General features: G+C 33.8%; 7 protein-coding genes across 9 annotated transcripts; 4 read left to right on the plus strand and 3 right to left on the minus strand.

Annotated features, from left to right (window-relative positions):
* Window positions 1-33: 33 nt before the first annotated feature.
* Window positions 34-1,329, minus strand: LOC6582536. The gene is made up of 4 exons (XM_002008201.4): window positions 1,156-1,329; window positions 648-853; window positions 317-584; window positions 34-247 (listed from the first exon to the last, which is right to left on the minus strand). The coding sequence occupies exons 1-4, from the start codon at window positions 1,214-1,216 to the stop codon at window positions 60-62; spliced, it is 723 nt and encodes a 240-aa protein (XP_002008237.1). The 5' UTR covers window positions 1,217-1,329; the 3' UTR covers window positions 34-59.
* Window positions 1,330-1,615: 286 nt separating this feature from the next.
* On the plus strand, window positions 1,616-4,554 carry LOC6582537 (protein ABHD18). 3 transcript variants are annotated; one of them, XM_002008202.4, is made up of 7 exons: window positions 1,616-1,806; window positions 2,412-2,679; window positions 2,743-2,855; window positions 2,919-3,057; window positions 3,175-3,264; window positions 3,522-4,222; window positions 4,284-4,554. In XM_002008202.4, exons 1-7 carry the CDS (start codon window positions 1,715-1,717, stop codon window positions 4,366-4,368), a joined length of 1,488 nt encoding a protein of 495 aa, XP_002008238.1. In that variant the 5' UTR covers window positions 1,616-1,714; the 3' UTR covers window positions 4,369-4,554. The 3 variants fall into 3 exon arrangements, with proteins under 3 accessions (XP_002008238.1, XP_032586865.1, XP_015017986.1); XM_032730974.2 differs by lacking the exon at window positions 1,616-1,806 and adding an exon at window positions 2,297-2,316; XM_015162500.3 differs by lacking the exons at window positions 1,616-1,806; window positions 2,412-2,679; window positions 2,743-2,855; window positions 2,919-3,057 and having other exon boundaries at window positions 3,178-3,334.
* Window positions 4,502-9,041, minus strand: LOC6582538 (huntingtin-interacting protein 1). Its single transcript, XM_002008203.4, has 8 exons — window positions 8,815-9,041; window positions 7,675-8,096; window positions 6,864-7,615; window positions 6,690-6,799; window positions 6,089-6,622; window positions 5,589-6,024; window positions 5,129-5,530; window positions 4,502-5,062 (listed from the first exon to the last, which is right to left on the minus strand). The coding sequence occupies exons 1-8, from the start codon at window positions 8,848-8,850 to the stop codon at window positions 4,575-4,577; spliced, it is 3,180 nt and encodes a 1,059-aa protein (XP_002008239.2). The 5' UTR covers window positions 8,851-9,041; the 3' UTR covers window positions 4,502-4,574.
* Window positions 9,042-9,696: 655 nt separating this feature from the next.
* LOC6582539 (flightin) lies at window positions 9,697-11,142 on the plus strand. The gene is made up of 4 exons (XM_002008204.4): window positions 9,697-9,788; window positions 10,280-10,543; window positions 10,619-10,774; window positions 10,830-11,142. Exons 2-4 carry the CDS (start codon window positions 10,284-10,286, stop codon window positions 10,963-10,965), a joined length of 552 nt encoding a protein of 183 aa, XP_002008240.1. The 5' UTR covers window positions 9,697-9,788; window positions 10,280-10,283; the 3' UTR covers window positions 10,966-11,142.
* A 778-nt stretch (window positions 11,143-11,920) lies between these two features.
* LOC6582540 (N-acylneuraminate cytidylyltransferase A) lies at window positions 11,921-13,208 on the plus strand. The gene is made up of 5 exons (XM_002008205.4): window positions 11,921-12,030; window positions 12,189-12,379; window positions 12,450-12,654; window positions 12,713-12,880; window positions 12,957-13,208. The coding sequence occupies exons 1-5, from the start codon at window positions 11,939-11,941 to the stop codon at window positions 13,051-13,053; spliced, it is 753 nt and encodes a 250-aa protein (XP_002008241.3). The 5' UTR covers window positions 11,921-11,938; the 3' UTR covers window positions 13,054-13,208.
* A 26-nt stretch (window positions 13,209-13,234) lies between these two features.
* LOC6582541 (growth arrest and DNA damage-inducible proteins-interacting protein 1) lies at window positions 13,235-14,054 on the plus strand. Its single transcript, XM_002008206.4, has one exon. It carries the CDS (start codon window positions 13,246-13,248, stop codon window positions 13,939-13,941), a length of 696 nt encoding a protein of 231 aa, XP_002008242.1. The 5' UTR covers window positions 13,235-13,245; the 3' UTR covers window positions 13,942-14,054.
* On the minus strand, window positions 14,041-22,076 carry LOC6582542 (2-hydroxyacylsphingosine 1-beta-galactosyltransferase). Its single transcript, XM_002008207.4, has 6 exons — window positions 21,797-22,076; window positions 16,590-16,730; window positions 15,953-16,136; window positions 15,595-15,891; window positions 14,748-15,535; window positions 14,041-14,677 (listed from the first exon to the last, which is right to left on the minus strand). Exons 2-6 carry the CDS (start codon window positions 16,724-16,726, stop codon window positions 14,515-14,517), a joined length of 1,569 nt encoding a protein of 522 aa, XP_002008243.1. The 5' UTR covers window positions 16,727-16,730; window positions 21,797-22,076; the 3' UTR covers window positions 14,041-14,514.
* Between the last annotated feature and the right edge of the window lie 431 nt (window positions 22,077-22,507).

Below are 22,507 nucleotides of genomic sequence, written 5' to 3' on the forward strand. Positions count from 1 at the left end.
AATAGAGAACTAGGATATTCAAACACCATTCTCTTTTGGTAATAGCGCATTTATTTAAATTAATCACTATCATTATCATTTAAAATTGCTGACATAACCTCCGCTAATTCTTCCGCTTTATTTAATAGTTCCTCTCTTGTTAAATGTGTATCACTACGCAAATTTTGCGCTGTAATTAACAGTTTTTCAAAATCATTTAGCTCGTTTTCCAGCTGTTCGGCACTATTTGATTGCTTTCGATTCGAAGCTATAATTTAAAATTTTTGTATCAATAATAATAAAAAAAAAGATGAAGTAAATCACATGTACAACTTACAGGAAGATGCTTTTGTTTTTATGTTAGACCACACAAAATTTTCTAAGCCTTCCACAATTTCTGAATATTTTTCTGGTTCCTCTGAGTCTTCCTCTCCATCTTCTTTCAGTGTTATTATATCAAAAACTACATTTGCATTTTCTTTCAGTTCTTCAAATGTTAATTCATTTGGCTTATCCGATAATGCAGTTGTTATTAAAAATCCCAACTCAATTTTGTTGGACATTAAAAAGTCGTTAATGGCCGAGAGGCTATTTATGAAAGTTCTCTAGAATATTTAAATAATAATTCAATGTTATTAATTCACTAAATATCTTTTAATTATACTTACATCAAATGGATCAAAATATATAATTAAAGCTTCTATTATATTTTTTAATTCAGTTGGAACTCTATCGATCTTCCCATCGAAAGGGATTAAATATATACTCGTAGTGTAATATTTAGTTCTAATATCACATTTATAATGATTTATGACTTCAGCTTCATATGTTATTGGCGTTATTAATTTAGGTTGCTTCATTTCAGTTAATATATCTAAAACAAAAGAGAATCCGACAGGAATTAATAATAATAATAATTACAACAATAATGCTATGTAGTGAATCATACCGGCATATTCAGTAATTGAATAAACTATTATTAACAGCGGAATTATATATAATATCGACTAATAATATTCATTCACATTTTAGTCTGCTATCACCAAGACTGCACACAATGTAGGCGTATTTTGAGATTTGCTATTCATCACAGCTTTCTGTCTTATTGACTACTATATATTTCTCTTCTCAAGTAAAACTTGATGTATTTGCACTTGCTTAAGAAATATTACATACTTTCAACCATTTCCATTGCAGACAGTTTTCCATATGATAAAATCAATACACATGGATTCATAATGACACAATTTATATATTTGGTTTCTCTCAATAACAATGCAATTGTAAACACACAAAATTATTTAGCTCTTGCTAGTGCCGACAAGTCAATAGTACCCTCATCGAACCGGTCTGAAATTGCATATGTTAAATAGTATCGTTAACATCATCGTATAAATTGAATAATTTGGTATTTTTTGTAGTAAGTATTGTGAATTCACAATAAAATTCTCTGGAACAAATTCGACGGTGGATGCCCCGTTTAACACATTATTGCTAATTATTAAAAACAAGTAATTCTTTATTTTTAATATATTTCAATTTATTCGATAATTATTTGTCATACTATTGCACCAAACTATTTTTGGTGAGGATATCGATATAATTTTGAATGTTCATTTGAGCAGTTCACAAAATGGTTCTATTTATCAAATAATACGAACCACTAAAATAAATTAAGCACCTTGTTGGGTGCAGTAAAACCTCCCACCGTTTTGACAACTATTTTTATAAAAACATGCCTCCCAGCAAACTTGACAGTCTTTATCGACGAATGCTTATTACAAGATTTTTTGAGAAGGGATGGGGCAAGCCTGAAAACTTACATAGGTAAGTTAGCAAACTGCAAGTCAAATATAAACAATTGTATTCATGTGAGCTTGTGGCCTGTTCAATCCGTATGTATGTATGTATTGTTGTTATTCCTTTGCATCCTTTACGTAATAAGTCAAATCACTTAAAATTTTATTAATACAAATTAGTTCAATAGCGCATCCATCCATGAGCCAATGAAGAAAGTACTTAACATGTTTGTATACTTGTATGTTTACTGCGGACTTTTAAAATTAGAATAAAACTTGCTGCAGGCGAGACCGTATCGATAAAAAGCGGAAATCGATTTTACAGTCCCAATCAAGTGCGGGTATTCCCCTTTTAAGTTAACTTTGGTGAAGCACAGATTTTGCATTGGATATTTATTTTTCTAATTTTCTCTTTAAGTGTTGGAAGATTGCCAGTTGCTCCAAATATCTGTTGTTTGGTCACGGGAATAATTCACTGAATTTGTTTTCTTCTAGATAAGGAGAATGATTAAATCATAAGCCTCGATAAGGATATGTTGTTGGTATTTTGAGTTAACAAAATAATCTAACTAGCTGCTCAGTCAATTTTTTCTACACACTCCAACCGTTTAATTGATTTTTATTTACTTTCAGAGTATTTCAGTTCCGAAAAATAATTTCGTGCCGGGAAACATGTTTTAAACTCGTACCACGGGACTATCCAGTGGAGATAACAAAAAAGAAGACGTATTCTGATTCGACTCTGATAGAGGGTAATTTTACAACACCTCTTGAACTGCATATGCCGGGAGTCGTTCCAGAAGCAGCCCAACAAGCTCACTTCCAATTATTATTACCAAACAAGTGGAATGATGAACACCACAAACCAATATGCATTCATTTAGCAGGTACTGGAGATCATGTGAGTATATTAAACGAATCAAAAATCTCTTAAACAAAGTAATGAGTTTGTAAATCCTTTTAGTTTTTTTGGCGCCGAAGAAACTTTATTGCAAAGCCTTTACTGAAAGACGCAAACATTGGATCCATTATACTAGAAAATCCATTTTATGGACTGCGTAAACCAGACGATCAAATGTAAGTGTATGTACAATGGATCTAAATCTAAGTATTAACAATCAACGAATTTTCTTGTTACAGTCGATCTAATTTGCACAATGTTTCTGACATATTTGTTATGGGCGGCTGCCTGATACTCGAATGCCTTGTATTATTGCATTGGTGTGAAAGGAATGGATTTGGCCCACTAGGAATTACTGGTTTATCAATGGGAGGTCATGTAAGTATACGCTTTGAGCATATGAAAAGTGTTAACAATATAAATTATAAATCTCACAGAAGTATAAAGAATATCAAATTTTATAATAACTTAAAACTCGAATCAATATATTTTCAGATGGCATCTTTAGCTGCTACGAACTGGCCGAAGCCTTTAGTCCTAGTCCCCTGCTTATCTTGGTCAACTGCATCCGCTGTTTTCACCACTGTATGTAATACAAAATAGATGTACTTAAAATACATCATACTTTCAGCTATCCATGCTTCGAGCTTCTACGGTTGGTTTTATGTTAAACTTATTTTTTGTAAATGGGCTAATGAAAAAAGGTTGCATAGCCTCCATTTAAGCTGGAAGGTGTTTTGTCTAACAAATTTAATTTGGAACTTAACTAACAACACTCCTAATGTTAATTATTGTTAATTTACAACTGATTCATATATATTATTCGTCATATGCTTTAACAGGGAGTTATGAGTCAATCAATTAATTGGGACATGCTGGAGACGCAGTATTACTCTGATGGCCAATATAGGGAACGCCTATCGAAAATGGTTACCATCGTTGACGATGCTTTTACAGCTGGTCAAAATTTTATACAAAATTTTAATAGATCGCTGCACGAGCTCAAAGAGGATATTGATGATACCAGAAAAATACAGTCCCTCCAATGTGAGTCGCATAACAAATCGGTTGAGGATGGGAATAATTCAATATTTTTATCTAAATCACTTGAGCACAATCAAGTAGAGCCGAACCGTGAACCTGTGCCATTAAAAGATATGCTCGATAAAAACGTATCATGTAATTCTAATTTAACTCTAATACAACCGGACACGGCCGAGCGATCGGCGCTGACAAAACTAATGAAATTTATATTGCCCGCGTCGTCTCAGAGTAGAAGTAAGAAAATTGATATCACCAAAACGAATTGGTGGGAGAGAGAGGCACTGCAATTTATGAGAGGGATGATGGATGAGTGCACACATTTGAAGAACTTCTCCGTACCCTTCGACACCTCCCTCATCATAGCAGTGTGTGCAAGAGATGATGCGTACGTACCGCGAGATGGATGCTCGAATCTCGAGGACATATGGCCAGGAGCTGAAGTAAGGTATTTAGATGCTGGACATGTGAGCGCCTATGTCTTACACCAAAAATTGTTTCGGTAAGAACTATTCTAGGTAATATATCGATATCTATCTAATTATATAAATATTTGTTTACAGATCATGTATTATTGAGGCTTTTGATAGAGCTAAAAAAGTTTACGAGAAAGCAAACTATAAAGATTTCTCAACAGCTTTTAAATAAAAGTGAAAAGTAAGCATAAAATATGTAAAATGATTTTGATTGTTTCAGGCAATAATAGTTCAAATATGATTCGGAAAGTGCCTATAAGTTGGATAGATAATAATCATATGCCAATTTATGTAATATAAACAAATGAATACAAAATTAGTATATTTAAGTAAATAAATGATCAATATAATAACAAAATGTATATTGTTGGGCTATCCTTAGTACTCTGTTTTCTGGTAATGCTCTCTGCGGAATGCCGACAGCTTTAAGCGCTGGCTTTGCAGAGATTGCTCCAGTTCTAATACTTTAACTTGAATTTCCATTTCCATAGTCTTAAGTTGAGATGGTGTTAGGTTGCGCAAATCATTATCCTGCTGTTGCTCCTGTCGAGCATTTCCATCCTTTACAGTGGCTACTACGACTCCTGTTGCCTTGGTCACATCACGCGAAGCATTGGTCAAATTAACCAAATTTTCACTATTCCGATTTGCCTTCACTTTGCTTGCGATAACCAGTTGAACGGTGCAGGCTGCGATTTCTTGAGCAGCAACAATTAATTCAAAGTTCTGGCCCGATTCACTGTTGACTGCATTGTTGGCTGCGTCCACAAGATAATTTGCAGCCTTGGCTACGCTCTTTGAAGCCGATATCAAGCCATCTGACCATTGGCTATTGCGCTTATAGAATTCATTGGCTGTCGCATTGCCTAAAAGGTTTAAGGAATATTATATGAAAGCAGATTTTACATTTTATATATAGTTTATATACTGACCTTTTTGGGAAGAAACGATTTCTTGTTGTAGCACACGCGACTTTAAGATTAATATTTTTATGCACTCCATCAGAGCTGTGCATGCCTCTAAGATTTTCTCATTTACTTCGAGTTTGATTTTGTTGTCGTTTTCCCGGGACTTGGAGAGTAGGTTGATTATCTTAGAAGCAGCCTCTTCGATGGCAGCATCCATCTCCTTCAGCTCTATTTCGATTAGCTTATCAAGATCCACGCTCTTCTCAAAGTTATTCAGTATACCCTGCACCACCTCATTTAAGCCATTTAAGTTCTTTTTTATTTCCTTTGCAAGAGACTCAAATTGGCGATTTTGATCATCATTTTCAACAACTTCGATTAGCTTGAGAAGATCTGGCCATATGGAACGCACTTTCTTTAAAACATCTGGATATAAGGGAAAGTTATCAATAAGAGTATATTTGAAAGCGAATCTGTATCTCACCTTCTCCCTTTTCGATGTCCGTTGTTGTTGTATAAATTATATCACATTGTTCGTAGAGTTCTATAAAATAATATCCTAAATGTAAAATGTCATGTATCTTGGCAACGCAATCATCAATTGGCATATGAGCGGAAGTTCCCAATTTGTTTAGCAATGCTTCGATTTGCGAGGATAATTTTGGTACAAATTCCAATGGTTGCTGAGCTCCTTCATTCAATTTGGAAACACATAGATCTTTCACAGTCTGTATGGTTAATTTTCTCATTGCCAGCAATTTATCTTCACTTTGTTTATGTGATACTGTAATGGAATCCACTTTGGTTAATGCTTGATTTAAATCATTTTCGAGTTGACTCTGTTTATCTTTCATATCCAATGAAAGTTTATTCGATATGATCTTTTCGTCCTTCAACAGTGTTAAACTTGCCTCCAGCTCCTATAAAAAAGAAACGTTGTAATAATCATTGGACATATATTACATTTTTGTATAAATTTCTTACCTCCAACTCGGTTTCTTTTTGCCTAAGTTTTAGATCAGCTGCATCCAATGTTGCACGCAAAGCTTGGGCATCTCGATTAAGTGTTTCTTGTAGTTGTTTGTGTTCAGTTGAGAGTTGTAAGTATTTATCTTCAGACTTTTGAAGGCTTTCGGTAAATTCCTTATTTTTAATATGCAATAAATTTTCAGCTTCTGCAAGTTTTGCTTCTTTTTCTTGCAAAACTAATTTAACACTGTCAAGTTCAATATTTGTATCTTTTAATATATTTACCTTTGAACATAAATCAAGATTTTCATTTTCTTTTTCATTTATTCTAGCCTCATATTTTCTTTCTAACTCTTTGCCACTTGTTTCAAGTCTTGCATTTTCAGCCTTAAGCTCTTCGATTTGCTGTAAGAGCTTGAGGTTATTTGCTTTATCGCACTCTATAGTCTCGTTGTTTTTTAACAATTCATTGTTAAGCTCTTTTATTTGCAACAATAATTCTGAATTAAGTTGCTTTTCTTTGTTTAAAGATTTGGAATGATCGCTGTGCTATAATAATAAATACAAAATGTAATTTATAATAAGTGCACATTTTTATATATCACATTTTTATTACCTGTCGTAGTAAATTAATGTGCTCATCTCTTATTTGGGTGTACATAACTTTTAACTTGTTGAACTTTTCGGATGATAACTTTTGTTTCTCCTCCTCTTCGACTACCTTTTCTGTAAGTAAAAGTTATAAAATTGTTAGATTTTGCATTTTTATATTATAAGAATTTTCACTTACGACTTATAATGTGATTATTGGTCAACTGTAGTTCTAGATCATCTTTTTCCATGCGCATATTCGAACACATTTCTTTAACAGAAGCCAATTCGTTGCATAATGAGGTATTACTCCTTTGAAGGTCAAGAACATCCTGTTTATAACTCTGTTCCAAACTCTCATAATTATGTTTCCACTCATCCAGCTTGGCTGTCAGTTGTATTATCATATCGCTTTTATCTTCGACTATATTTTCCAAGGCGTTTATACGTTCATTTAAGATTTGATCTTGTTGAACATGATCCGTATTGTCCTCAGCATTAGGAAAGTTGGTATCTATAAGGTCATCTACAACGGGGTCTGGCTCTAATGGTACAACCACAACAGGTGGCACGTAGCTACCAAACTCGACCTGCGACTTAAAGTTCGGACTCTGATCGGGCAATTGTGGAACCGTAATGAGGTCATTAAAGTATTGTAAGGGTCTCACGTTATTATAAAACAGCTTCAATTTGGCAAAGATGCCAGCGAATCTCTCTCTATGACCGTAAAGCACATCGTTGGGCAATTTTTCATGTAGTTTAAACATAATGCGCACACTAATATCATACAAGGCATTTGAATCCTGTATAAGGGTTATCATAGGTGCTAGCCTACATTGGCCTGGTTGTGTCATCGATGATATCCTATAGGTATTTATAGAAGAAAATATTGCCACTTGCAGAGCAATGATATCCTCCAAATAATCGAAGATTTCCACGCACAGTTGAAAGCTAAAGGATATTAATGTATAAATATATATATAGAGAGAGAGATTAATCTTAGTACGTACCAGTAATTTAAATCCCTATCTGAAGCTTTTAATATTTCAGAAAATGGTATAATCAAGTTTCCAGGATAGAAACGATTCTTATCATGAAAGTTGAGCTTGGTTACCAGGAGCTTACTATATGCTTTGATGCAATAGCCGATATCATCGTGCAGATGACCCCAGGACTTGCCAATCTCCAAAATCATTTTCTGATGTTTCTGCGATTGCTGTAGAACACATCTGTGCGCTTCCCTCAACACCTTATGCAATAGATGGCAAAACTTCCAGGCCGTAAATCTATTTTCCATAATCGGCTGTCGAGTTATAAGCGACCAAAATGTTTGCGCCTCCTTTGATCTGTGTATTATGATGATAATGGAACGAGCATGCTTCGATTTCAGCGGAGCTTCTATACCCTTGAGCGCTTTGTGCACACTCACATTCTGCAATTAAATTATGTACATAAGAGTCACAGCAGTTTCATGGAGGTGCGCGTGTTTTTATAGGGGCTTTGCATGTCATTTGATATATGTATGTATATACAATGTACATATATAGTAATTACGATTCATGAATCAAGCTGGCATCTGTGCTCTACTATTAAAAATGAATGAAACTTTTACAACTTACTCGCATTACTATGAAACTCTGCACCTCAATAAACTACTGTTATTACTACTACTACGACGATTTATAGAGTTACTATCTCGTATATACACTTTACTATCTATAGGATTAACATATTTTATTGCTTAGTCAGCAAAAGTTAGGCCTGCCTCAAACAAACAAAAATCAGCAGCTGAATTATATATGTACATACATAGATACAAATTTCAATTCAAGTCAGGAGAAATTACTGCTTAAAGTCATTGCACCATAACCAAAGCATAAACATGAGTAACATGCTGAGTAAGTATATATGTACCTCCATATGTGCATATATGGATGTATGTATAAATACATAAGCGAGTGTGTGTGGTGTGATATGTGACTCCACTTCACTTTTGCCCTACATTCGCAAATTCTATTTTATGCTACAGTCATTGTTATTATTTATATACTTTTCTTCTACACTCATCTATAAAATATGATCAAAAAAATATTAATTACATGTTCGTATTGTGTGTTTTTCTTACTACAGCTGTGCCGATCTGTACGTACCAGGTGAAAAAAGTCCTTTTCCGCGTGAGTTGCCATCTTTGGGCCTTTAACAATTAAATTTGGTTATTGTGCGAACAGGCAATCTGAATCACACTATGATTCATGTGTGTGTATATGTGTATATTGAAAAACAAAATACATTTGAAACATTAGTAATCTTATCAAAGGGAGTACTTGTTTATACAAGCATATATATACATATGTGTACGCGAGTGTGTATATAAACAATAATTCGTGTCTTCATATATCGATATTTGCGATAGTTTCTCATATTTATTATGATAAATTAAGGTTAGTATTTTTTGCAGACAAAAAAGTCATTCAAAGTAATGGTCGTTTTTGCGACAGTGGAATGAATCGAGCTAAAAATACTGAATGTTTGTTGTTTTGTTCCATTGCATTATCTTAAGTTTTTTAAATACATTATATAAATATATATATATATTTTTCTCTTATCTGGATGATGTAAGTTGTTAGCAATATGAAAGATGTTTATTTTGCGGAAAAATATGAAGAAATAGTTACTTAATATTTAACATTTTCAAAGTATTAAGTGAATAAAATGAATTTGTAATATAAATATAAGGCCTTTATTGAATGCAATAAATAATTATTTAAAGTTAATTTAATAATCAATAAAAGCATTCTTAGATATATTTATTAACCTTTGTGAAGGTTATACAAGAATCCATCTTTAACCGTTCTATTTTCAAGCTTTATATCATTGATTCCGTAAAAGAAAATTAAATACCGATGCTTTCTAATTTGTTTCCATCTCTATGATTCGTTTTCGAGGATAGGTGTTAATAGTTGTGCAAGGTATTTTATTTGTAAAGCTTTTGCTCACACATACATATAAATGTAATTTGCTTTTGGGTTTATCTCGAAAGCTTTCTAAATTGCACTTGCATGAACCAGAAAATTTATTTGGTTAGTCTTTTTAATTTAACTCCAATATAAACACTATATCACAGGTATTTTTCTCAAAATAAAAAATAAATAAAACTATGAAAGGAAATAGAAATTTCGGTTAGAATATTTTAAACGATGTCCTTGATTTCATTGATTATCCTATATATTTAATATAAAAAGGATTTTTTATATTTGATATAGTTATTCAACAACTATGCGTTACTATAAAATAAAATGAACGTGAAAAACAATTGGTTCAGTTAAAGTATTTTTATCTTTTAGCATTTGCCTCTATGCCCCAAATACTTATTTAAAGAAAAATCTATTGACGAATTGAAAGTTTTATAGACTTATATCCAATACATACTTTGATCTTTAAGATTACGACGCCAACTATTTGTGCTCCTATTCTTAAACTAATTATAGAATTTAACCTAAAAATGCTGCGACATTTTATATCTAATTTAGGCTAAACCATTGAAAGGTTAAATAACTTTATTTAGTATCTATTGTAATAGATTTATTTAATTTTAATTTATTTATTTTTAATCAGTAAAATGGGGGACGAAGAAGATCCTTGGGGTTTCGATGATGGCGGTGATGCTGAGGCAACTACACAACCCACTGGTTCCACTGATCCTGTACCATCAAAGCCCGAGAGTGTGAAATCTGAGCCAAGATCCGAAGCAGGCCCTCAGGGAGCAGATGTACCGGGGGAGGAAAGTGCAGCCGAGCCCGAAGAAGTGAAGGCACCTCCACCACCACCAGAAGATGACGGTTACAGGAAACCAGTTCAACTATACAGGCATTGGGTTAGGTAAGAATAAAAACCAAATAAGGCAATATCTACTGTATATATAATAATTTCTTCTCTTTTATTTGTAAATTAAAGGCCGAAATTTCTGCAGTACAAATATATGTACAACTATAGAACCAATTATTATGATGATGTCATTGATTATCTAGACAAAAAGCAAGTTGGCGTTGCACGGGATATACCGAGGCCCCAGACATGGGCTGAACGTGTATTGCGCACAAGAGATATCAAGTAAGAATAGTGCGATTATGTAATACAGTCTATTTAACTTTTCTTCTTCTTGCAGTGCTGGCGGTATTGATAATTACTCGCAGTCCACAAAGCGGGATAAGCACTTAATTCAAACATTAGCTGCATCGATCCGAACATACAATTATCATACTAAAGCATATATCAATCAGAAATATGCAAGTGTTCTTTAAACTCTAAATATTTGCGAGCTTTTCACATATCAAATCGGTTAGAATAATTTTATAGGATGTGGTTTTAAGAGTTTTGTATATACAATGTACATATTATTTATACATTGATGAGAAAAAACCTATATATATCCCGGTTTGTAATCGATATCATGACATAAAAAACTGAAATTCGAAAAACTTTAGTTAATATGAACCTGAGCCTAAAGCCTGTCAATAGATTAAGTTATTTATATCGTTTATTTTGACGATATATTTGTTTATTTAAAATTTGCTCATGACTCAAGAAATATTTAAGTTAGTGCTAATTTTACATACAAAACAAAAGTTTAACATCTAAAAAGAGCAATATAAAATAACTGTGCAATAAATATTTATAAAAAAAAAAAAAAAAACGAGAATGATTTAATATAGTTTTATTTTAACAGCACTTTGAGCGACCTTGTGAGGGTTATATAATAGTTAAAAATAATATCAAAAATTCCTATTGCAGTATTGTATACTAGTAGATGCAAATCTAATTGTATAAACAGTATATTGCATTGAATACTTGTGACTAATTTTTGCTTTTAGAAAGTTAGTATTTACATATATTACTAAAGCAACAAGCATTATATCACACGCACACGAGCATATACATAATAGCGTAAATATGTTTGTGTATGTGTATACTTGATGCATATAAAATGTCAATTACGGCATAACAAAAACGTAATCAACATTAAGGTGGACCTGACTATATGAAAAGAACGATTAAGTATTGAATAAAACAAATAATTGAAATAAAATAAAGATAATTTTAAATTATTCATTCAAATAAATATACATATTTAATAATAAGAACAAATATATAATAATATTCAAAATAATTGCAAAATATAAAAAACATAGAAAACTAGGGTCACCTTAAAGTTAATTCTTGTACACTTTGCATTCGAATCGCATCTAAATTTAGTTGTTCGTTTTACTCAAGTCCATGTGCTATATAATCATGATCGCTCTTCAGATTTTGTGTTTTACACTTGTGTTACAGTGGAATACTGCACAGGTGGATGCAAATTCCTTTTGGTATTAATTGAAATTACCTATTTGACAACGAAAGCATATATTGAAAGTGATAAGTGAAAGCAGACTATACCTTTCAAATTGTTTCCTTATCAATCTATGTTATTGTCTGCATAAAGAGTTACTTTCTCTAAATTAATTAAAATTATCTGTCTAAATAGCTCGACAAACGATTTACATGCTTTAATACTAGCTCGTGGCGGCAGCAAGGGAATCCCACTTAAGAACTTAGTTGAAGTTAATGGCTTATCATTGTTGTCACGTAGTATTATAACCATAAGTAATTCCAGTTGCTTTAAGCATATATGGGTGTCCACGGATGATGAGAAAATTGCATTAGAAGCCAAGAAATGTAAGCCTTTCAAATATCTTTAATGCTTATATTATGTACACTTCCTAATAATCAATTTTTATCTTTATAGATGGGGCACTAGTGCATATTCGGCCAGAGGAATATGCGAGGGATGAAACTTCGTCCATAGAAGCCATCAAAGAATTTTTAGAAGCACATCAAACAATCCAGAATTTTGCTTTGTTTCAATGCACATCTGTCTTTTTAAAAGAAAAATATATTAAGGAAGCGGTTGATAAATTTCAGTCACATGATTGTGTATTTTCCGTTAAAAGGTAAAATGTAAACGTTATATTTAATATACATATGTATGCTTACTTATTGTTTCTATAGATCCCATCAATTACGTTGGAAATTAGTTGACAAACAAATTTTGCCTGATAATTTTAATTTGAAGGCTAGGCCACGAAGGCAAGACTGGAAAGGTGATATGGTTGAAGCAGGAATGTTTTATTTATCAAAAAGAGTGCTAGCAACAAAGGGACTTCTACAAAATGAAAAGTAAGTTTCATATATGTACATATATTTGTATGTATAGGAAAGAAAATCACATGCTATTTTCCAATTTAAATTTCAGTTGCGCTGTAGTGGAAATTGCAGCTGAGGATGGTCTAGAAATCGATACATATAGAGATCTAACCATAGCACGTTGTATTATGGATAACAATGCTTAATCCTTATGAAATTTATTATCAGATGTATGACCAATATTTTTTTTATTGTGTTTTCGAAATAACTGTAATGCTCGACGATTAATTACAGTATTCTTATCGATAGTATTTTTGGTATTTTTAACATTAAACCAGCTCTAGTTTGTTTCGATTATTGATATGTTTACTAGTTTTAACAAATAGAATTGATTAAATATGAATTTTCACAAATTAATTCGATCTGCTGAAAGTACCATCGGACGTACGAGATATTATAGCAGCGTTGCGAAGGAAGAGCTGCCGGCATCATTTGTTGTGGAGGATGTGGAATATGTGCCTGAGCGGGATAAATCTGGATTGCGGCGACAACACAAAAATGTGCTCCACGAAACATTGCCATACGACGAGGCACATTCCTGGATACATTTGACTGAAAAGTATCAAAGAACCCTGTATGGGCGTTATGGGTCGAAAAGTAATGTCAATCCTAAAATATGCTTCGGCACACTAGCCGAACGAACAAAAGCCCAAGAGCTGCAAAGCATTACGCAACCTGAGACTTTGCCGGAATTATTGGAAAAACTTCGCATCAAAAAAGAGGCGAAGCAAGCAGCTATAAATGAACGCGAAGAGAGCATACAAAAGAAGCTGGACAAACTGGAGCAATGGAAGGCAGAATTAAACGCAAAGGTTGAAAAACGTAGAGCAGATGCTGCAGCTGCCATTCAACGCAAGGAACGTTTGATTGAAGAGGTTCGTCGGCATTTCGGATTCAAGGTGGACGTACGTGATGAACGCTTCAAGGAAATGCTCGAACAAAAGGAGAAGGAGGACAAGCGCAAGCAGAAGGAGGCCAAGCGAAAGGTCAAAGAGGAGAAGATGATGGCGAAATTAATTCAACAAACAAGCTAGTGTAATTGTTTTCAATTGTATACAATATTAATGTCAGATGGCGATTTGTCATATTTCATAATTCATAAAACGTTTCTACATAAATAAGATCAGTTTGAATTGAAAAGCTTTAATTCCATTTTATTTTATTTCAATTGTCCAAGTCATTTCTACATAAAACGTTGCGTAAATACAAAAAGAAATAGATTATTTTCGTAGACTTTGGTTTAAATTTTGCACAAACAATTTAAGCATATTCAAAATTGGTGTTTAAACAACTACTTAAGTGTAACATTATAAATATAAACACTATATACAAGGCACTTTATCCGATAGAGTGAAGAGAATTTAGATGGACGACAAATAATAATTCACACACAATGTCTATAGGAAACTTAATTTTTTACAAAAGATAAGGAGGGTAGGAAGGCAAAGGCATTAGATTAATCTAAGATTAAAACCGTTTACTAGGTACCTTAGGCTTAAACATTTTAAGTCTATCTTAGATAGAAAATTCATTTTTTTAACTTATTATTTGTCAGGCCGTAATTCGAATTCGTCCAAAGCATTATAGATGGTATTTTTGTGCTGAATTTATAATTTTTTTGACTTCTTTTTGGTTGGTGGTATTAAGTTGGGATAGTGCGGGTTACGCACCTTCTCAGATCGAATATCCAAGCGCCTCAGAATTAATATCAGAGCGCAAAGCGCTAACAAATAAAGGCCAACAACGTCCAGCAGATAGTACTGCCACCAGCTGAAACAAAGGCAGAAATATGCATAAGTTAGATATTATATAAATATGGTAATTTTTGAAATATGTCTACCTCATGTTTCGCGCTGGAGTCTGTAGATGATAAGCTCCATTGTGCCGCAGCACGTACTCGGTCCAGTAGATAGCTGTGTCCAGTGCTGTAGATCGCTGATCTAGCAGCAGATTCTGTCGATATCTGGCTGCATTTCTGTAACGCGGATCGTGGATCACCTTCATGATGGACTTGTAGAGCTGATTGGTGGACAACGTCTCCAGGTCCAGCTTTATAGCATATCCATCAACCTCCGCCTTGGCCGAGTTGACATCGTGATCACAGAACACAGGCATTGTGACTACCGGCACACCGTGGTAGACCGTCTCGAACATGCTCAGCAATCCTCCATGCGTGATGAAGGCTCTCAGCTGACTATGTCCCAGGATGTCCTGTTGTGGGAGCCAGCGTGAAAGTTTCACATTGGGCGTGAGATCCTGCATATCGGCAGCACTGCCCTCATACTTCCACAGCACATTGTAGGGCAGGCGAGCAAAAGTCTTGACCAGCATGCGACGCAGTGACTCCGGCATGTTGGCAGCCTTCACAGATGAGCCCATCGATACATAGATGAAGCCCGAAGCACCCGATGCCGAAATGAAGTCATCCAAATCCTTGGGCAAGGGTCGTGCTGGCTTGCAATGGATGCAAGCCACCTCTGCCACATTTGGATTCAGTGCACGAGGATACGACACAACTGCATGTCCATTCTGCAGAATGAAGCTAACGTTGCGTGACATATCGTACGGATGGGGTATATGCGCACCCAAGTGATCCCGCATAATGCGATGAGTGCGACGCATCACATACTACGAAAAATTGAAGATTGAAGTTACGTTCAACTTTGATTAAGTCTCTATATACTTACGCTGTGTAATATATTCTGACCGATTTGCATGCCAGTATTCAGAGCTCTTTCGTAGAGGCTCATTTGATCCGTGAAACTGGAGTAGAAGTTGGGAGTTATTGCGTAGCTGGCAGGATTTCCGGCTAAGGACAAGCTGCCCGTATAAAAGCCAACTGTATTTATATACATAAATGGTATTTTATATAGATGCGTGAGACCCTGCAGGCACTCAGGATAGGCGCCATCCAATATAGCCAGATCGAATGTGCGATTCGCTAGATCCTTGGTTTCCGCATCACCCAACATGGCATCACAGGACTACAAAGTGCAAAGGGTATTCTTTACATATGAAATATATCTGATCAATAAGTTGTCCCACCTCAAAGGCATATCGTAGCCCATCCCAGGGCTTAATGGGCATTTCGCCATTCATTCTGGCACCCAATAGATCCCAATTCGTATAGTTCTGTATATATTCGACCAAACTGGCTGGCGTCACTTCATGCAGACCATCAATATGAAAATCTGCTGGAAATCCGCTTAGGAACGTGATATTGTGGCCCCTGAAATCGGCAGAAGTTAAATTAATAATCAATTAATTTTTTTTTTTTTTTTTTTTTTATATAGAGAAGAAGCTTTATATCTATTAGCAGTCTCATTTGATGCTCAGTTCCGTATTTTCCCCCCTTAATTATATAAAGCTTGGTCACTGCCGAGCGTTACTAATGATTTTCTAAAGCCGTTTTATTGGCTTTAAAAATGTCTTCTAGATGCCTGCAGCGAAATGACTTCGTTGTCGTTTTAGAGTCTTTCACGCTTGAGCTTACAATTTATTTAGCCTCGTTTGCGCATTATATCATTTAAGAAAGTTTTACTGAATCAGTGTATGAACAAAGACGTTGCCAATTATATAAGATGTTATAGCATGTTGCGTTTTATATATAAACAGTGATATGCTAGGTGATTTTTTATTTTTAGTTATAGATGTTTTATAAATTATATATAATTTTACCCACCTGCTTATCAAGCCTTTGGCCAGTTCCCAGAATGGAATCTTGTGGGATTTGGTGCCACCCATCGTGGCCATTAAGATATCAGCAGCCAAGGCCTGGCAGGTGAATGTGACAATTAGCAGGTAGCGTATTCCTAACATGTTGCTGCACAGAAAACATAAAATCGATTTAAATTTAACATTATTTTTCTCGTTTTTCGTTTTTTTTTTTTTTATTAATTGTTTAATTCATGTTGGCACAATTTTAATTATCGAACTTTGGAGTGACTCACCGACTGCTGCGACTTCAAACCCGTATTTAAATTCAAATACGCCAGCAGCTTGATTTTATAGTTCTAATTTTTAGTTATATAGTATATAGATGTATATACAAATTTATAATATACATAATAATCCAAATAGTAAAGCGTGGCCAATGTTCAGAGCCCGGCATTTAAAGCATGTAATGGAGCGAATAATGCTCTTGATTCTTCCACCCAAAATAATATACATGTCATATATATGTATACACATATAATTATTCTGTTGTTCACAAAAATGCGTTTTAGACTAATCGTAAAGCGGGCTTTAATCACACTATTGCCTAAAAGTCTGCGCACGTGCCAACGCTGAGCTCTAAACTTTGACACGGGCAAATGTAAGCGAGTTATCAAAGATATTATGATCATCATAATTAAATGTGAAGAAGAACATGATGCTAAAAATGAGTTACTTGAACTTTGATATACCCTGCAAAAAAGCTAAGCTTTTTGGCATTGTTGCGCTTAAATATTTGTATTTAAATTTTTTTTTTACATAATATCTGTATGCTTTACATACATCTATATTTTTCAGTGACCATGAAACGACAATTGTTACAGGGTATACATAGAAGTGTCATGTAATGGGTAGAATGTACAACAGGTTTGCAGCTCCTAATTTGATTTTCGTCAGGTTCAGCGGGGTTAAGTGATGGGTGAAATGCATGAAAAATGAAAAAACTAATTAAGGCACAAAAAAAAAAAACAATATAATTTATAATATACAATACTTAGAATACGACCCTAATGAACGTCGAAACATATTATTGGACTGAAAGCATTTTGTAGTTTGTACTCGGATGTACCACAAATTTAATACGTACACATATACTTAATATGTATGCATGTATATATAAATAAATGAGGTAATTTTCTATAAACATATTATACAATTCGAAAGATAGACGAAAATAATTGCAGAGACTCATCTTAATGGCCAACTCAAACTCAAGCGTGCCTAAAAAACGTTTTTCAATCTTGAAGCAACCGAAAATAAATGGAAAAAATATAATAGCGCTTATCTTATATCTATATTTCAACAATCTAACGGGCAACGAATTTTCTTTTTAATTGGTCACGCTGTCGACCGAGAAAATGAAAAAAATTCAGCGACTTGAACGTACTCTATAAGGAGTTGGTAGAAGGAACTGTAAGAATGGGCCAAAATGGATAAAATGTTGTGTGAAAATGAATTTAAGAGTGTTTATGAAGTTTCTTGAGCTCTTTAGCTCTTGAATATGAATATACTGGCCTGAATAGAATAGATAAAATATGCTCTAAGATGTCCTATACACCGTCTTTTTGAGCAGATTTCTAGAAGTGACTAGACATATCTTATTTTTAGTTGCAATTTTAGATCGACCTCTACCTCTATCACGCCCACTTGACTGCACTAACTAGTCTACCTCTTTATCCGTTTTGTTTTCTACTTTTGTGTACATTTGAGCAACTGCTTAATTTAGGCAGATTGTAGCAGCTACTGGGCTTTCGAAAAGCTCATGCGTTTGTTACCAACTAACCGTAGACAAATCGAGTAAGGGTAACTAGCGCCATGGTTGAGCTTGAATTCCACTCGAGAAACCAGTTCCAGCATTCAGAGTAAGACTCTAAAATAATTGCCATCATTGTACGTGCATTGGGTTGAATGCGCCGAAAACGAAAATGAAAACCAAAACGAAAATGAAAATGAAAATGAAATTGAAATTGCAGGCCTTGTAAACGAAGCCGAGTGTAAGTATATGGGTGCTTAGGTGTGTGTGGTAATGGATGATTCCAAATAATTAAAAAGGCAGCGAAGAGCGTGTGGAAATATCCTAAATACTAAATGATTAGCGAGTAGAACGAGCTGCGGCTTCAAAATAAAGAAATATGCCTGGGTAAGTTGAGTTGCAAATAACCTTGCAGATTGATTGATTTAATCATGTTTTCAATACATGCCAATTATTCATAAATATTTATGTTAAGTTCAAGGCAGTATATGATATGCTATATAGGCTATGAATGCATAAGAGGAGAGTGACAGTAAACCAGTTGGCAACACGAACTCCAATTGGATTCTTATTCGAGGTTGATTCTTAATCCTTGACCGCTTTACATTACATATTATTAATGTTATATATATTTCGCAATATTATCAAATCGCGGATTTGGCTTTCTTGCGCAAAATAGTTGTAAGTTAACTATTAACTTGCTTGAGTAATAAACATTTGAGCTTGAAAAATGCTGTATCCATTGAGTACTGGAAACGTATGAAGTAGTGGGGATAACTACTGCTATAAGAATACTCAGTGTCCTTGAAGAATTCTTCATTATAATCATCAAATACTTATCGAATTTCTAAGTTAGTTTTCTTTGTTACTCTCCATACTCTACAGATGATTCTCGAATATTAAAGCGAATTCCTGACAATATCGCTCACATTGAATCTAAAAAGTTCCTAGAATAATCAACTGCTATTTATATTGTATACTTCTTTCTTAATTAGAATGAGAATAAGAGTTAATTAAGCATATATATATATTACTAGTATATATTACTAGTATTATACATATATTATTATATAACTCTTTTTACAGTGTCTATATTATGCAAGCTTGCTTAATTTGATTTGAGAACATTTCAATTTCAAAATTGCTAAGATTTGAAAAGCTGAAATCCAGGTTTGATTGCTTTTGAGATTTGAATTGCATATCAAATTAAGGCGTTTCACAGTTGATGTCGCAAAAAACACACACATTTTCGCATTACAAAATTGACCACAAGTCCATGATTAGCACAAATGAATGCCTTGTTTTTGTATTGTTTTTTTTTGTTTTTTTTTTTTTTTTTTTTTTTTTTTTTTGGGTTTGCAATATAACCAGTTTGCTATGCTATAGTCTGAATGAATTGCAGAAAAAGAGCTTTTATACACTTGCTTGGGGAGTACTTTAAATTTGTCACGATTTCGTTGACACATCAAATATGCATTACAAGAGCTTAAATTTGAGTTAACGGTATCACCGTAAACATATACTTATGTGAGCTATAAGAAAAAACATAAACCTTGCGTGAGAGATTAACGTATTACACACATGTACATATGTGATGTGGATCATTGATAAATCGGGCGGGTATTTCCGAAACACGAGTCTACAAGGGTATTACGCGCTTTGTCAATGCTGCAAATACTTTTAGACATACATATTTATTTAGAGAGATATGGATGTGCTTGGATCTTGTTTTGTATTTTGAGTCTTAGCAACATAGTCAACTAATTAACCTGTCAATTTTATATGCGCAGTTAAATAATGAAACATGCACAAATAAAAAAACAAACTTAAAAATAAAGAAACAACAAAGTGCTTTGATATTTTTGCACACAGCTTTTGTCGCAAGATGTGCCAAAAACAAGAAATTATTAAAGAAAAAAACATTAAAAAAAAAAAAAAAAAAAAACATTGTGCAATTTAAAAACATATTTTGACTATTTATAACAAACAAGCTAAGCATTTACAATGACAATGCCAACAAAATGAATAAGAAGAAGCAGAAAAAAAACGCCTACTATGGAAAAAAAGTATCGAACAATAATTTTGCATTTAAACAAAAAGCGAGGCATTGTTGCTCATCTTGTTCCTTTGTCAATGTCACTTGCAATTTGTTGTTTCTTTTTCTTTTCTTTTTGTTTTTGTTTATTTTTTCCCACTTTTTAGCTTGTGCCAATTTGGCGCACATAAATTATTTGCAGCTGTGACAAATAAAAGCATAGAAAAAAAAGCAAAAAAGAAATATAAACTATAAATGATATTTTTCAGAGGCCTAATTAGCATATTTTTTGGGTGAAAAAAAAACTTTCAAATGAAAAAAATATAATCAAATTTGTCTTGGAATTTTTTATATCAAAATGTTGGTTTTTTTTTTTTTTTACAATTTTTGTAATTTTTTGTGTGTTCCAATTGGCCTGCCGCCGCTGTTATATAATTTATATACATTTGCCTGTGTGTTTGTTTAAGTACATGATATAAATATCAAGTGTGTGGACTGCGCAACAAGTTCGTGTCGCAAGTCTTTTGTTTTTTCAAGCTTTTTTTATGAAACTTCTGCAAAGTTTTTCTTGAAAGTTCAAGCTAAGTGGAGCTGCATTAATTGTGTTGACCTTGCCCTGACCCAACGCATCTATTATGTTTACAGTAATGTTGCTGTTTTTGTTGCTACTACTATTGTTGTTGCTGCTGCTGTTGTTGTTGTCTGGGGTCAGTTTTTTTGCGCAATCAATTGGCTTTCGCGCCGGTTTTTGTTGTCTGTTGTGCAAATACACATGACTCGAAAAGCATATTTACAGCCAAACATTTATGGCTATGTGTGCGTGTGTGTGCCCATATGTATGTGTATGTGAGTGAGTGAAAAATCTGGTTATCAATTTCTTGGACAACGTAACACTTGAGTCACTTGCTGCAGCAGCAGCAGCAACAGCAATGACAACAAAAGTAACAGCAACAGCAACAACAAACATGGTCAGCAACACGTATTGCACTTGCAGCATTCACATTAAAAAAGTAACTGTTTATGCCCAACATCCTATATATAATCTATATATAGACGTGTGTGTGTGTATGTTTATTACGTATTCAGGTCAAAGTTAATAATTTCTTTTATGCAAGTTTTCATTATTTGGTTGTTTCTGTTGTTGTTATTGTTGTTATTGCACTCTCTGAAGTTCAGGTCTTGTCGTCTTTTTGTGCCTTGTTGCATGTTTCATTGGCCGACCGACGTTCAATTCAATAATTTTTTTTATTTGTATTTTTTGGGCTCGTGCATAAGCGTAGCAGTTAACATACTTTCACCAATGCAAATGTATTATTTAATACAGCTACAATACAAAAAACAAGCATTTTGTTTCTTTTTGCACTGTCCACTTTCACGTTAATTTTACCGTTATCCGTTAACTGCAACCAGCTCTCAGAATAAAAAACTTCACTTCACTTCGCTTCGCTTCACGTCGCCTCGCTTCCTTTAAATATGCTAAATATCGCACATTATTTCTTTTACAATATGCAAAGTGTTTAAACGAAACAATCACTAGACAGACACACACGCACTATAAAAACATACATATGTGTGCGTGTGTGTACTTTAACTATCAAAGTGATTTTTCTTTTACTCCGTTTGCTCCGGCAAGTTTGTGCAGCACGTAGTAGTTTCACCGCGCGATCCCATCGACTAACTAAGCGAAGTTGTTGATAAAAACGCCGTTATGGCATTTTCGGAGATACGCTGTTGAATGTAACGACAAACAAAACGTTACGTTGTTTGTGTATTTTTCTCGGTATTATTTAGCGCTTTTCTGCAAACAGCGCTACTAGTTCCATTTAAAGACGTTGGGAGCAAAATTGATTTGTTAAATGAAATATTTATTACGAGATAAGTGTCAATGAAAAAAGTTTATAAAATTGTTATTTTTATATCTATTAATATTTCAAATATTAGTATCAAATAATTGTTTTAATCATTATATGTGCTTACAGTTACTTACGATCTATTAATTTTCTCATATATATATATTTAACAATCATTGGTACATTAACTTTCCAAGCCACATGTTTCCGTTTCACAATAATAATTCTGAAGGTTCTTATCCGTTTAA

Source organism: Drosophila mojavensis, unplaced genomic scaffold (assembly GCF_018153725.1).
Source record: "Drosophila mojavensis isolate 15081-1352.22 unplaced genomic scaffold, ASM1815372v1 contig_74, whole genome shotgun sequence".
Classification (NCBI taxonomy): Eukaryota; Metazoa; Arthropoda; class Insecta; order Diptera; family Drosophilidae; genus Drosophila; species Drosophila mojavensis.

What these genes read in the sequence shown, in the direction of transcription:
- LOC6582536 (XM_002008201.4), bottom strand. Translation starts at nt 1,216, where the DNA reads ATGAATCCATGTGTATTGATTTTATCATATGGAAAACTGTCTGCAATG. An exon ending in TATATTTTGATCCATTTGAT is followed by an intron (nt 585 to 647) that starts GTAAGTATAATT and finishes TAAATATTCTAG; the next exon opens with AGAACTTTCATAAATAGCCT. An exon ending in AAAAACAAAAGCATCTTCCT is followed by an intron (nt 248 to 316) that starts GTAAGTTGTACA and finishes TTTAAATTATAG; the next exon opens with CTTCGAATCGAAAGCAATCA.
- LOC6582537 (XM_002008202.4), top strand. Translation starts at nt 1,715, where the DNA reads ATGCCTCCCAGCAAACTTGACAGTCTTTATCGACGAATGCTTATTACA. An exon ending in TAGCAGGTACTGGAGATCAT is followed by an intron (nt 2,680 to 2,742) that starts GTGAGTATATTA and finishes AAATCCTTTTAG; the next exon opens with TTTTTTTGGCGCCGAAGAAA. An exon ending in CATCCGCTGTTTTCACCACT is followed by an intron (nt 3,265 to 3,521) that starts GTATGTAATACA and finishes ATGCTTTAACAG; the next exon opens with GGAGTTATGAGTCAATCAAT.
- LOC6582538 (XM_002008203.4), bottom strand. Translation starts at nt 8,850, where the DNA reads ATGGCAACTCACGCGGAAAAGGACTTTTTTCACCTG. An exon ending in GATAGGGATTTAAATTACTG is followed by an intron (nt 7,616 to 7,674) that starts GTACGTACTAAG and finishes AATATCCTTTAG; the next exon opens with CTTTCAACTGTGCGTGGAAA. An exon ending in AAAAAGAAACCGAGTTGGAG is followed by an intron (nt 6,025 to 6,088) that starts GTAAGAAATTTA and finishes TCTTTTTTATAG; the next exon opens with GAGCTGGAGGCAAGTTTAAC.
- LOC6582539 (XM_002008204.4), top strand. Translation starts at nt 10,284, where the DNA reads ATGGGGGACGAAGAAGATCCTTGGGGTTTCGATGATGGCGGTGATGCT. An exon ending in CTATACAGGCATTGGGTTAG is followed by an intron (nt 10,544 to 10,618) that starts GTAAGAATAAAA and finishes TGTAAATTAAAG; the next exon opens with GCCGAAATTTCTGCAGTACA. An exon ending in TTGCGCACAAGAGATATCAA is followed by an intron (nt 10,775 to 10,829) that starts GTAAGAATAGTG and finishes TTCTTCTTGCAG; the next exon opens with TGCTGGCGGTATTGATAATT.
- LOC6582540 (XM_002008205.4), top strand. Translation starts at nt 11,939, where the DNA reads ATGTGCTATATAATCATGATCGCTCTTCAGATTTTGTGTTTTACACTT. An exon ending in GTGGATGCAAATTCCTTTTG is followed by an intron (nt 12,031 to 12,188) that starts GTATTAATTGAA and finishes CTGTCTAAATAG; the next exon opens with CTCGACAAACGATTTACATG. An exon ending in TGCATTAGAAGCCAAGAAAT is followed by an intron (nt 12,380 to 12,449) that starts GTAAGCCTTTCA and finishes TTATCTTTATAG; the next exon opens with ATGGGGCACTAGTGCATATT.
- LOC6582541 (XM_002008206.4), top strand. Translation starts at nt 13,246, where the DNA reads ATGAATTTTCACAAATTAATTCGATCTGCTGAAAGTACCATCGGACGT.
- LOC6582542 (XM_002008207.4), bottom strand. Translation starts at nt 16,726, where the DNA reads ATGTTAGGAATACGCTACCTGCTAATTGTCACATTCACCTGCCAGGCC. An exon ending in GGCTACGATATGCCTTTGAG is followed by an intron (nt 15,892 to 15,952) that starts GTGGGACAACTT and finishes TGCACTTTGTAG; the next exon opens with TCCTGTGATGCCATGTTGGG. An exon ending in GTCAGAATATATTACACAGC is followed by an intron (nt 15,536 to 15,594) that starts GTAAGTATATAG and finishes AATTTTTCGTAG; the next exon opens with TATGTGATGCGTCGCACTCA.